This window comes from Neofelis nebulosa, chromosome 5, assembly GCF_028018385.1.
Source record: "Neofelis nebulosa isolate mNeoNeb1 chromosome 5, mNeoNeb1.pri, whole genome shotgun sequence".
Lineage (NCBI taxonomy): Eukaryota > Metazoa > Chordata > Mammalia > Carnivora > Felidae > Neofelis > Neofelis nebulosa.
Genome location: NC_080786.1, coordinates 140,644,499 through 140,658,770, shown reverse-complemented (window position 1 = coordinate 140,658,770; position 14,272 = coordinate 140,644,499). Strand labels below are relative to the sequence as shown.

Genomic DNA, 14,272 nt, shown 5'->3' with positions numbered 1-14,272 from the left:
CCATAAGGTGACAAACTGATGGATTTGATTGCATAAAAATTAAGATTTATGTTCAACAGTCAGGCTACAGAGTAGGAAAATATACTTCCAGTGTTCAAAAGTGGCAAGGGACTGGGGCGCCTGGGTGGCTCCGTCGGTTGGGCGTCCAACTTCGGCTCAGGCATGATCTCACAGTTTGTGAGTTCGAGCCCCACATTGGGCTCTGTGCTGACAGCTTGGAGCCTGGAGCCTGGAGCCTGCTGTGGATTCTGTGATTCCCTCTCTCTCTGCCCCTCCCCCACTCGCACTCTGTCTCTCTCAAAAATAAATAAAAACGTTAAAAAAAATTTTTTTTTTTAAAGTGACAAGGGACTAATAATTGGAATATTAGAAAATGAATTCCTTGAATTGATAACAAAAAAATCAGGAAAAATCAGAAGACCAAAGCATGTTAAGAAAAGGAAATTCACATGAAAAGAAAACTGGTGAAGGATATGAAGAAATGCTCAAATTCAAATCATCCAAAATGCAATTTAAAATAAAGAATTATCACTTTATACCACGTGCTGGTGTATGTATGGCAAAACTTAGAATGTTGACTACAGAAAATAGTAGGGACATGAGGACACGAAAATCCTCTACCTCTGTATGGACAGGTGTAGCCGTTCTGGAGAAAAATCTAGCAGCACTTGCTCAACTTAAGTATGCTTATATTTACGACCCAGTAATACTGCCCTTAGATAAGCACTACAGATATTCTCACACGGATTGATAATAGGATGTCCAGGGCAGCGTTGTTGCTGATAGCCAGAAGCTGAAGCCAATAGGAGTATCCATTGTAAAAAAGCAGCACATGCTAGGAAACTTTATTAGCACAGAGAAACAACAAAATAATGTTTACACACACAATCACAAAGCTGTTCCATATAGGAAAAAGCAAGAATAAGGTTTATAGCAGAACGACACTTAAAAAGATCACTTACGTTTTGTTTTCAGGGCTTACATTTATTGCTCACTTTCACCTCCATTACTTACTTATTTATTTATTATTAGTTTTTTAATCAGGAGGCTCCACACCTAACGTGGGGGTTGAACTCAGGACCCAGAGATCAAGAGTCGCATGCTCTACCAACTGAGCCAGCCATGAGCCTCTCCATTAGCCAACTTGGCAAAAGAATTAGAAAACAAGTGAAATTTCTGGGAACTATGGAAAAATAGAAATGAAGAAGTAACCAGAGGCTGAGAAATGGCCCTACAGGCTTCACAGCAGGGATACCTGGGGTTGGACTTAAAACAAGCACTAAAACAGGGAGGTGTTTAAAAGTAATTTATCCTGTGAGCTTCCAAAAAAGTTATAGATCAGTGCCCACAAGGTGCCAAATAAAGCAAAAAATGAGCACACTTTATGTGTTTTCGGAAAAAATCACATTACTCATGAATTGATCTCAGAATTGATCCCTTTCTCTCTCACTCCAGGCTAGAGAAACAGTGGTGAGGTTTGGGAAATGATCCAAATCTTTGATATCACTGCTTGAGCTTACCTCTTTTTCTGGAACCAATTCTCCACAATTTTATGTCAATACTTAAGAAAATGAGGAAGAGAGCATTACTTGGTGCCTCTCCCCATGAGGGCTTCCCCCCAAAACCCTGTTTCTCCTAGATTAAATCTAACCTGGAGTTCAGAACACTTCACAAAATGGATACAAACTAACTTCAAAAATTCCTAGAAAGGCTAGTTTTCTTTAAAATACAGTTATGAATGGGACACCTAGGTGGCTCAATCGGTTAAGGGTCTGACTTCAGCTAGGGTCACAGTCTCTCTCAGTTTGTGGGTTCCGGCCATTCGTTGGGCTCTGTGCTGACAGCTCGGAGCCTGGAGCCTGCTTCAGGTTCTGTGTCTTCCTCTCTCTGCCCCTGCCCTGCTCGTGCTCAGTATCTCTCTCTCTCAAAAATAAACATTAAAAAAATTTTTTTAAAAAATACAGTTATGTTTAATATTCTCTTTTGGGGTCACAGATAAATTTGAGGATTGTATTTCTTCATTGGAATGCATTGCTGCTTTACAGAATTTAAGAAAATTTTGCCCAATAAAGGAAAATAAATAAAGGATAAAATAAATAGAAGTATGGTGTGGCAGGACCTGCAAGGATGACAGCACATTTCCCCAAGCTAACAAACACTTTTAAGTATCAGAGGAAATTAAAAGACATTTTGAAAAATAAAGTCAACGGTTAAGAAAAAACAAAACACATGCATCTGTGTGTGTAGAGAGTAAGAAAGCAAGTATGGAGAAAGGCTAACACTTGGTGACCACCCACCCCCACCCCCGCCTGGGGAGGTTTTCACTGCATAATTTCCAGGAATGCAGATTTGAAGTTTTACAAACAGAAGTTGGAGAGGGAGTAAACTCAACAGTTTTAATTTAGTAGTCAGCCTCCCCATAACTCAGCTCTCATAACTCATCTCAATTTAACATCTAGCTCCTTGTTACTTCGAGACTATGTATCTCTCATGACATGCATACAATTTCAGGTAAAATTGCCTTAAGTCCACCTAGTGCCAGACTATGTCTAAAAAAACAAACAAAACCAAAAAAAACTTCGAAAGCCTGGGTCAAATCCTGATACACACAAGTTGTTCCCCTAAAGTTGCTGTTTACGACTTGATCAGTTTCTCCTTAAGCTTAAAATCACACAGGACCTAGGAATGTTATCACTGCTCAGCTCTTTGCTCCCGGGAACGTTTCTAAATCTCCTCCCACGAGTCAGACCTAGAATTCCTGCTAGTGAAACTCACTAATGGAAACTATGAAGTGGGCAGTATTTCTAAATCACTACTCATCATCTTGCAAGGCAGTATCAGGCACTGTTTGGCTGTTAACCAAAGCAAGTCAGGATTCCCTAATACACTGCAAACACGTACGGCTTATTTTCTAGTACACGAAATACTAAAAATGTTGGCAAACTACATTAACCCATTGTTTTCCCCTTTTCTCACTTCCCCATTTCTAAAATAGATCCCTACGGACATCATATACAGTAATAAATGGCTTTGATGCTATTGTAGGGCAGTTCTAGAAAGATAACTGGAGTTGAAGTGTTGGCGCAACGCTGGGTCGGCGAGGAGACTGGTTGAGAACATTCCTCTGAAATCCCGGGGGCGTCAGGGTCTCGTCCCGACCTCGGCGACTGCGGACCGCCACGGACGGCGGACTGGCGAGGACGGGACAGCAGGGGAAGAGAGCAACGAAAGGTGACACGGGTAGCCCGGGGCCCGAGGGCGCGCGGCTTCCCTGGGCCCCGCGCCGCGCGCACCTCCCCTCCGCTCCCCGCACTGCCTCACCCGCCCCTCCCCACCCGGCTCCCTCAAGTCTCCACGAACGGAAATGGGAGTCACAGCGCCGGGGACCAGCGGAAACAAAACACAGAGGCGGCCGCGGGGGGGCCGCTGTGGGTGAGAAGGCCCCGGAACGAGGCCGGCCCGCGCGGGCCCGCGCTCCCTTCCTCCCCCGCGGCCGCACTCACCCGCTCCGGAATCGGCCCCGTCGCCCCCACCCGCGCTCCAGAGCCGGCTGAGAACAGCAGGGGCGCGGGCTCCACGTGCAGCGCTTCTCCCAGTAAGACCCGCCGCTCCTGCGACTCGAAGTGTAAGGCCCCTGGGCCTTTCCCGCGGAATCGGCGCTGAGAAACTCCAACCCCCCTCCCGCCTCCCAGGCACCCCCGGGTCCAGGACTACAACTCCCAGCAGGTTGCGCGAAACGAACGCCCGAGGCAACGGATGCTCACGAGGCACAAGAATGCCCAACGCCCCAATCCGTTTTGTTTTACATTCTCACTTTCCGGGCAAAACCATACACCTCAACAACCACAAAGAACAGGATGCTGACTTGGGTCCGGGAGGACTGAACTAGGGGACAGGCCAACCAAAGTGCGCATGCGTACACTACAAGGATTCCAGGAGGGAAAAAGACAGCAGGTCAAGTTAGGCGAAGGAAAGATGGCGGAGGCTTCGCCAAGGGACCCGGAAGCACTTACCCTCCACTTCCTCCTCCTGTTTGGCTTCTGTCTCACCTAGAGCTGTCCGGTCGCAGACCGCCTCCGAGACGTTTCCTGTCCGGTGAGTGTCGACCGACTGAAACGGCGGCCCATAATGCATTGCGATGGCGGGTAGGCGGGTGGGGGTGGAGCCAGGGCCGGAAGTAGAACGGTGGCGGCAGCGGAGGCCCCGGCAGCTCGGGACTGAGTGCAAGGTGACTGGGAGGGTTGCTAGACTAGCTTGGCCTCTTGGGACTCAGATTCTGGGTTTCTTCTTGGGGCCTGGGCCGCCTATTATCTCTGTCCTTCAGGAGTATAGAGCAGCCTGGTGTCACAGGCACCTTTACCGTCTGGCCCAGGGTCACTGTTGACCTCGGCGCCCTTAGGTTTTGAAGTTTGCGGTAGATTCCGGCGTGGTCATCCCTGCTCTGAGGGTAAACCGGGGTGGTACGCTAGGCAAGGAGGCCAGGGGTTCCCGGACCCGCGGCTCAGCTGGGGCAGCTCAAGGTCATTCCCACGGGACAGGTCTGCGGCCAGGCCTGCCCTACCGGGGCGCGCAGGAGGTCGTGCCCAACTATTGAAAGCAGAATGCGCACCATAGGAGGGAAAGGGGTGACGGTAATCTTAAAAGTTCGCATCCCACCTGAAAATACTGATAGTGCTGAAACGTGGCTAGGCAGCTTTGTTTTACACTCTCATTTTCCTGCACAATCCTACACCTCACCCCCAAGAAACAATACGCTGACTGGGGTAGAAGGGGGTTCTTGAGTTAGGGGTGAGGCCAAAGTTCGCAAGCGAACAAAACAAGGTTTCCAGGAGGGCGAAAGAGAACGGGTCAGGTTAGGCGGGTTGTGGATTGACTTTAGGAATATGCACGGAATGGGCCGCGAAAGTACTAACCTAGGCTGGTCAGTCATCTCTGTAAACTGGAGAACCCTGCACCGTCTCACCACAAGGCCTCTTCTCATGTGTACCCTTTCTTGCTGTTGCCTTCCCCAGTCTTTCTATGTCAAATCCCAGTCACAGTTTCGGGGGGGGGGGGGCGATCGTACTTGAATAGAGAACTTACCACACTTGGTATTTTACACCTATTTGTGTAATAACATGTGTCTTCTGCGTGACGGTGGACTGGCAGTGGACACTCATATATTACTCAGTGAAAAAATAAAAGGGAGTAAAAGAGAAAGAACAAGTTTTGATAGTGAGGTTATGTGTTCAGTTTTTAGACAGGTTGAATTTGATGGTCCCGTAGGACTTAGGAAAGGAAAAGACCTGTTGAATGGGTAGGTTTAGGGTTCAGAAAAAACGACTAAAATTAGAGGTGTGATTTGGGAATCGTTAATACTTAGATGACAGAGGGGTCCCTGGCTGGCTCAGTTGGTGCAGCGTGCAACTCTTCATCTCCAGGTCTGAGTTCAAGCGCCACATTGGGCGTAGAGCTTACTTAAATAAAATACTTAGATGATAGAAATTGAAAAAATGAAAACAGACTTTACCTAATAGGAATAACACGATTTTTGCCATCGGAGTTAGAGCAAATTGACTGTGGAGATATGGGCAGTGTAATAACTTTTCTTTGACGTAGTTTTATTTTCTGTAAAGGAGGGATAAGGACACTTTCCCCTAATTGTTAATAGTGTTTTCCTAAGGGTTGAAGAGGAGAATATATATGGAAATACTTTGCAAAGTATTTTGGGATGAACCAATGTTAGGTGACCTTATTGCTGAGTATTAAGCATGTCCTTAAATTGCTATAAGGGAAAATAGCACCTTGAATTGCATGATTTTCTAAAAAAAAAAAAAAATTTATTTTTTGAGAGAACACAGGCTCCTTGAACCGGGGAGGGGCAGGGAGAGGCAGAGAGAGAAAGAGAGAGTGAGAGAGAGAGGAAGAGAGAATGAATCCCAAGTAGGCTCAGTGCTGATACTACGAACTGGGAGATCGTGACCTGAGCTGAAGTCAAGAGTCAGACGTTCAACCGACTGAGCCACCCAGGCACCCTGAGTTGCACAATTTTTAAAATAGATCTGTGTCCACTTAGATTCTACCGTGTAACCTTGGGCCAGATACTTAATCTCTAAGCCTCAGTTTATGTGTATGTAAAATGGGAATGGTAATATGTAGCACTTTGAGGTTATGTGTTGTTTGCTTTGAGTCTTCTTAAGTATTTTTCTCTGATGGGGTATAAGGGGTGATGTATGGTGAATTTCTCCAAATAGTTTGCTTTCGGGGCAGGTGAAGGATATTTTGTTGATTATGGGAGTTCTTTTGGTAGTTTTTATGTGCGATTCCAGGGCTTCTCAGCCTTTGCATTATTGACATTTTGGACCAGATAATTCTTTGTTGTGGGATGGCTGTTATTTTGTTTTGGTTTTTATAGGATGTTTAGCAACATCCCTGGCCTTTACCCACCGGAGGCCAGTAATACCCCGGTCGGGACAACCAAAAATGTCTTCAGACATTGCCAGTAATCCCTTGAGGTATACTGCTGTCCCTACTCAAGAACTACTGTGTTACTCTACGGTCTTCTAGCTGAGTGCTTCTCAAACTGTCAGTAGTAGAGGACCATTTTGCCCCTAACCCTGTGGCTTCCTTTGAAAACTACAATAAAAGTTACTGTAAAAGTTAGATGAAAGAACATACAGTGAAGACACCCAAAATACAAACTGATTTTTTATTATTCAACAGATCTATGTGACTCTGTCAAATTGTTATAAAAGTTTCTAAATCGTTATTAATGATTTTTGTTACGATAGACCAGTAACACAATTTGTATACTATTGCTGGCCCACAGACCACACTTTGAGCACTTTAATAGAAGTTCATCATCAAGATGACAGTGATCATGGTTATTAATAGGTAATTTTGGAGGCTCATGGGACTCAGGTTAGCATGGCAGGTTTCATTTTATCTGTAAGATTCAGAAATTTTAACCAGGCTGTATTGAGATGTGAATCTTGGATCCCCATTTCAACATAGGGTTTAGTAAACTCTGTTTAATAGACATCTTCTTTCTCAATCTGAGGGAAATTTCTTCTAATTATTTGTGGCTTTCTTATCTATTTCTTTTGGAATTCTTGTTTGCATTTATTTCTTGTAATTTGGAAATTTTTTTGGCATTTGATCTTTCAGGGTACTAAATTAGGTCTCAACTGAAATCATCTTCTGTTTTACCTGCTGAAATGCTTAAAAAAAATTTTTTTTTAATGTTTGTTTTTGAGAGAGAGAGAGTTGAGTTGAGTGGGGGAGGGGCAGAGAGACAGAGACACAGAATCTGAAGCAGGCTCCAGGCTCTGAGCTGTCAACACAGCACGATGCAGGGCTCAAACCCACGAACCCGCAAGATCATGACCTGAGGCGAAGTCGGACACAACCGACAGAGCCACCCAGATGCCCTTATTTGCTGAAATGTTTTAGTTAGAAAATCATATATTTTAGTTTCAGGAGCTCTAAAGACTTGGAAATCTTTAAGTCCTTATTTTTCTTTCTTTTTATTTTTTAAAAAATGCTTCTTTATTTTTGAGAGCCTGATGTGGGGCTCAAACCCACGAACTGTGAGATCATGACCTGAGCCAAAATCAAGAGCCAGACTCTCAAACGACTGAGCCACCCAGGCACCCCTTTCATTCTGTTTTATTGATTAGGTTGTACTGTTTGATTTTCTCTCTCTTACTGGTGGGCTTCCTTGGGCTGGTTCTTTTGAACTTAGATTTGGCTGTTACAGTATTCTTGAATGCCTGGAATCCTACAGTTGGAATAGGCAGAACACTTTCCCCTGCTATGGGGCCTGTGTCTCCGTGCTCAGCTCCCTTTTGGTCTTCTGAGGGGGCTCGGGGTAACCTGGCACATTAATCTGGGGGCCAGTGTTCTTTTCTGCCTGAGATGGGCAGTTATCTAACATGCTACCTTGACTATGCTCATTCTTGACCTGTGGTCCAAGACCAAGTTTATGGAGAAGAAATACCTCATCCTAGATTTTGTGCTTTCTTTCTGCATCTAACCCAGCACACAGGCCTGAGTTGTTTCTAACTGCCCCTAGGTCCCGGGGCCTTTTGGTTAAGAAGCAAAAAAACTTGCGGTGGGGAGTGGAGAGGGGGAAGGGAGCTCTGGTCAGGTGACTGTTCTTAGCATTCAGCAAATTCTGGTGTGATTTATGATTGACTTCTGTAACAATTAGTAGAATTAGATTCCCACTATATAATATACTTAGATGTGTTTTACAATTATGTACATTTTAAAGTATGTTAATACTCTCGTGCTTGTTTTCAGTACTAGAATCACCATGATTCTCCAGAGGCTCTTCAGGTTCTCCTCTCTCATGCGGTCCATGGTCTCAGTGCATCTGAGGAGGAACATCGGTGTTACAGCAGTGGCATTTAATAAGGAACTTGATCCTGTACAGAAACTCTTCGTGGATAAGATTAGAGAATACAAAACTAAGCGACAGTAAGTGGGTAGATAACCACCTATGGTGTAAATATAAATATTCAAGATATATGTAAGTTGTGAGATGGGGAAAAGAAATTACTAGGTGTTTGAAACTGTTAAGACCTTCACTGAGCTGATTGCTGACATAGAGGTTCATTAGGCGCTCCAAAAGAAGATAAAGATCTTGATTCTTTTTTTTAAAGTCCCAAATTTTATCTTATATGAGTTCCAAGGGAGAATTCCATTATATCTATTGTCATTTTAATGTTTATTTTTGAGAGAGAGAGAGAGAAAGAGACAGAGCATGAGCGGTAGAGGGGCAGAGAGAGAGGGAGGGAGGGAGGGAGACACACAGACATAGAATTAGAAGCTGGCTCCAGGCTCCGAGCTGTCAGCACAGAGCCCGACGCGGGGCCCAAACTCACAAACTGCAAGATCATGACCTGAGCTGAAGTCAGACACCCAACCGACTGAGCCACCCAGGCACCCCTCTATTGTCATTTTAGATGTATTGTCATTATAATGTCATTTATTATAAACTAGAGCCAATTCTTAGAAGTCTATAGGATCTTGGAAATCATTTAGGAACTATATTTGAAAAAATTGAGTCCCTTAGACATTAATTAGCCTAAGGTCATAAAACTAATTGTAGGAAAAACATATTATCGAAATATCCTAACTATCAATTTAGTGCCCTTTCTTTGACATCATGATTTGGGGGGGAAATGTATGAACCCAGCATTTTTTTCTTTAATGCTATTTCCATAGTTCTGTATTTCTGGGAATGTCAAAGGTCAAGAGGGAAGTGGCATAAAGCAAAGTCCAGGATAAACACAGTTACGGAACCACACAGCTTTGGAGGTGAATGATGACCTTAGCCATCATCAGATTCAACCCCCAATCTTATGAAAAGCGATACAGAGCAGTTTGGTGTTCATTTTATTTAGTTGTCTACCATGTGCAAAGCACTGGGCTATTAACTGTGGTAGGCCGCAGAAGGAAGCCATACTGCATTTCCATAATATTCTTGAAATCTGATGGGGTGGAAAGCTTGTAGGAATGTATAAGGTGATCTATGAGGAAAAATGGGTTAGATACTAACATAGTGACACATTCAGTGTTTGGGGACTTCATAGAAAGGAATGTTCCTTTCTTGCTGGAGGCAGCATTTGAGATCTTTAAAAAAAAGTGTTTTTTTTTTTTAACATTGTTCATTTTTTGAGAGACAGAGACAGTACAAGTGGGGGAAGGACAGAGAGAGAGGGAGACACAGAATCGGAAGCAGGGTTCAGGCTCTGAGCTGTCAGCACAGAGCCCGACGTGGGGCTCGAACCCACATACCGTGAGATCATGACCTGAGCCGAACAACCGACTGAACCACCCAGGTGCCCCTGAGATCTTTTATCCCTTTTAAGAATGTGGACAGCCATGGATCAGCCCTTCAGTTTAAAACTGTGAAGAACTTACTCACATGATTTTGTTTATAGCTTCAAAGGGTTCTCAAAACCAAGAAAGGCTATCAGTATATATCTCTACCTCTGGTTATGAACAATTGGTGTGAAGGTTGCACAGATAAATGGGAGGGGGACAAGGATATATTTTAGGAAGAAAGAGTGGTGTGAGCTAAAGCATGAAAACTGAAACGACCAGGTCGGTTTGAGAAATTGTGTAATGCTGCTCCCCAGGACCGTAGAGTGTATGAGGAGAGTGGGGAGCAGTAAGGGTGAGAATGGGGTCGGAATGAGGGGATTATGAGAGGCCTCGATTATAGATGGGCAGGTAAAGTATTAGATGATAGGCATTTATGAGGAGTTAAAGGTTTTTGAGCAGGATGGTGGGATGAAACAAGGTTACTCTGTATTAGGAAGATAATTTTAATCAGAGTATTAGGAAGGTTGGAATGATAGAGAAGACAGACAGACATGGTAGGAAACTTGTAACAGTCCAAGCATTGGATTGACAAGGTTGATGAGAACCTTGTCTTTACAGCAGTGGGAACATAAAAGTGACAGTCGAGACACTGAGGGACTGAGAACTGGGTCTTGGTTATCTGGTGGAGAGAGAGAGGAGAAGGAACAGTTAAAGAGCCCTGAGACTTTGAGACTGGGCAACTAACAAAAAAGGTTTTGTTCTTACCACAGCTAAGGATGGAGAGAGCTAAAGGATTAAAATGAAGACATTGTTAAGAAATTCTCACGACAGTCTTATAGATCTTATCCCCTTATTACATGTTAGAAAAGCAAGGCTAAAGGAGAAAAATTTGTCTAAAATCACACTATTCAGTAAGCAGGTGTGCAGGATCCGTTGACACTCATTTGAGTGTCTCCTGTCCAGAGGTAGTGTGGCATCTTAGTATTGATGCTGTTTGCACTCCAATTGTCCTTAAAAAGCCTGTCCAATAAGAAGTCAATCCTGAGGCGTACTCTTTTTTTTTTAAGTAAGCTCTGCGCCCAAAGGAGGCTTGAATTCAGGACCCTCAAGAGGGGAGGGTGAGCTCCAGGTGGAGCTCAGACATGCTCCACCGTCTGAGCCAGCTAGGTGCCCCTGGGATGTACTCTGAATCTAAGGGGACTCTAGTTCATTCATTTGTGCAAATTGTGTGGGAAAACGTTCTGCACACGGACTCTGACCTGGAATGCAGCTCTGAAACTTATTAGCACTTGGGCCTGGGGCAGGTTATTCAAATGCTATACCTTATTTGTACGTAACATGGGGGTGATAATAGCAGCACGTCTTTCAGAGGATGTTATAAAAATGAAGTGATTCAGTAACTTAGCATGCCTAGTATTTTTTACATGAAATAAACAAGTATCCTTTGAGTGTCTGCTTTGTCCAGGTCGCCATGCTAGATCCTGGGGATATAATAATAAGATGGGCTGGGAGACATACTCAGTTGAGGAGGTAGATGAGATCTGGCCTCTTTCTATCATAGGAATCCACATGAAAGTTCTCTAGCAGCCATCATCTGTCAGTAACCAGAATATTGGTGAGACTGGCTGGATGTACTCAAAGCACTGTCTGAAACTTGTAGCTCCCGGAGTTAGAAGACAGTCATTAAAGTGTCGGGTTGAAGACTCCACTGTCTATTTCATTAGCCATTGTCCACATGTGCCTATTGAAATCTAATTAATTGCAGTTAAGTGTAAATACAAATTCAGGTCCTTAGTTACATTTCTAGTGCTCACTAGCCACATATGGCTAGTGGCCACCTTAATTAGCGCAGATACAATTCATTACGGAAGGTTCTATTGCATGTGCTGATGTAGACGAAAACTGAGTCCATGAGAACAGGCATCATTAACAAGTTCTTAAATTAGAGCTGTCTCTGGAAAAACACAAAACAAAAAAACCAGAGTTGTCTGTGTATTTTTCGCGGAAATTCTGTAACATAAGGCCCTCTACTTTGATCATAGGCATATGTAAAAATATCATTACCCTTAATGGAGTTCTCACTTACGAAGTTTTTGTTTATTATGTTGTTCATGATAGGCGGGCAGTAACATGACAAACACAGAATTTCTGCAAAGAATTAATTACATCTAATTGGCCCCACTGCTGGTCTTGATGCTATATTTATCTTCCCAAAGCACAACTGTAATTTTGTCATTTTATTGCTTAACACATAAAATACACACCCCCCCGCCTTAACCTTCCAGGCCTCCCATGACCTGAGTCCTGCTGGCTTTTCCATCTAGATGGCTGATTCTCCCCAGACAGCCAGTTTTTTATTACCTCCACTCTTTGCTTTTTCAGTCTTAGAATGTCTGAAATTAAAATCTGACCCAAACGCATCATTTGTCACAAATGCCACCTTTGTAAAATGAAACTTTTTTCCAATTAGCTCCGCAAAAATGCTCTCTCCTCAACTTGAGTAGCTGTTTGATAAGCCATGTCTTTGAAGCTTATCAATAACTCTCTTATAGCACGGATGTTTCTAAACATTTTTTTTCCCCTAAATGGCAAAATCTCTGAGGGTAAGAAATATTTGCAGCTTTGTTAGGCCCATATTATAGAGACTTAAAGTTACTAAGACCTTTTAAAAGACGTTTAGTGGTGGCTGAATTAAATCGGATAATAATAATAATAGCACTTATTGGCCACTATGTCACCTCACTGTGGGCCAGGTACTGTTAAGTGGTACATGTACATTATCTCTGTAATTCTCGTCACACCATCATTAGGTAGGGCCCTCAGTTTTAGATGCGGAAACTAAAGTTTAGAGTGTTTCATGCCTTGCTTCAGTTTATGTAGTTTCAATAAACTGTAGAGCTGACATTGAAACAGAAGTAGTCATTGACTCAGGGAACCCATGGACTTAGCCATTATATCTTATCACAACTTAGACCTCAAGAGATTATGACTTGATAAACATCCTTGATACTCTGACCTTGAATGTTAGAAGTTTGTTTGAAGTTGCCTCATTTATGTGATGCCTCATCATTATAGAAGTTTGAATTGAAATTCAAGCGGAAATGCTTTGTTTCAGAAGCTACGTTTTTCCCTATATGATGACTTTTAAAAGGTCTATTGAAACTTGATGGTAAAAAGTAATTTTGGTTTTGTAAACTAGTGCATAAGAAGAGTTTTTACTTGTTCATTTGCCCACAACAGGGCATCCGGAGGACCTGTTGATACTGGCCCAGAGTATCAGCAAGAGCTGGAGAGAGAGCTTTTTAAGCTTAAGCAGATGTATGGTAAAGCAGACATGAATACTTTCCCTAACTTCAATTTTGAAGGTAAGTGTCTTCAATCATGGATTCATTCTTGGGGGAGATTTGTTTTAAGTCGAGACTATTTATGCCTTATACTTGGGTTGTTTAGAGGATTAAATGACGATCACACGTAAATTTATTAGGACAGTGACATTTGCCTGAGAAGCTCTCGTACAAATGCTTGCCATCGGTCTAGGAGATTATGTAACAGGTCAAATGGTGGGGATTTGAAATCAAACTCCCTAATCTTGAATCGTGACACTATCACCTATGAAGTGTGTGCTCTTGGATAGTTAACTGGTGACTGTTTCCCATCTGACATTCGGGGAGAATTCTAATACCTCTCTCGTGGTTGTTGTAATTAAATGACATAAAATATGTGAAGTCAGTTAATAGCCTGGTTTATAGTAAGTGCTTAATAAATCATTATCAATTGTAATAGTTCTATGTAGGTGTTAAAAAACCATAGAGACTAAAAAAAAAATCAAAAAATTGATCAGTTAAATATTGAAGCCTTCTAGATAATGCATTTTATTGCAATATAGCTAAGCGTGGACCTTTTTGTTCCTTTTCTTAGATCCCAAATTTGAAGTCATCGACAAACCCCAGTCCTGAAGAAATAGTGTAAAATGTATTTGGTAATTTGTCCTAGATTAGTTGTACAACTGGTTGGAAGTATCGGGACAAACATACATTTCTCAACTGTCAAATGTGTTCTTTTAATTCTGATTCCAAATAAATTATTTGGTGATGTTGAATGTACATTTGAGTGTATTGAATTCTGTGTTTCAGCATTGTTTTTAAATCTGCCCGGTTGGCTCTAATGAAACAGGTGGAGATCTTGGGTCAGTTGGCCACAACTTGCCCACAACCTGCCAGACTCCTCTCGGTGTGCAGGGCTCGCCTTTTTTTTTTTTTTTTTTTTTTTTTAACGTTTATTTATTTTTGAGACAGAGAGAGACAGAGCATGAACGGGGGAGGGTCACAGAGAGAGGGAGACACAGAATCTGAAACAGGCTCCAGGCTCTGAGCTGTCAGCACAGAGCCTGACGCGGGGCTCGAACCCACCGACCGCGAGATCGTGACCTGAGCCGAAGTCGGACGCTTAACCGACCAAG

The 14,272-nt window shown here is 43.1% G+C and overlaps 2 protein-coding genes across 4 annotated transcripts in view; one reads left to right on the top strand and one right to left on the bottom strand.

Annotated features, from left to right (window-relative positions):
- The window catches only part of GABPA (GA binding protein transcription factor subunit alpha), a 41,669-nt gene extending 37,544 nt beyond the window's left edge, over positions 1-4,125 (bottom strand). The window contains exon 1 of one of the 2 annotated variants that reach the window (XM_058731795.1): positions 4,014-4,125. The gene's annotated coding sequence lies outside the window, so the exon portion shown is untranslated. Of the gene's footprint in view, positions 1-3,503; positions 3,666-4,013 lie in introns of those variants that run through there. The other variant, XM_058731794.1, reaches the window with a different exon arrangement.
- On the top strand, positions 3,978-13,916 carry ATP5PF (ATP synthase peripheral stalk subunit F6). Of its 2 annotated transcripts, none has more exons than XM_058731797.1 (4): positions 3,978-4,095; positions 8,284-8,460; positions 13,054-13,178; positions 13,732-13,916. In XM_058731797.1, the coding sequence occupies exons 2-4, from the start codon at positions 8,297-8,299 to the stop codon at positions 13,767-13,769; spliced, it is 327 nt and encodes a 108-aa protein (XP_058587780.1). In that variant the 5' UTR covers positions 3,978-4,095; positions 8,284-8,296; the 3' UTR covers positions 13,770-13,916. The 2 variants fall into 2 exon arrangements, with proteins under 2 accessions (XP_058587780.1, XP_058587781.1); XM_058731798.1 differs by lacking the exon at positions 3,978-4,095 and adding an exon at positions 4,101-4,228.
- Positions 13,917-14,272: the final 356 nt, after the last annotated feature.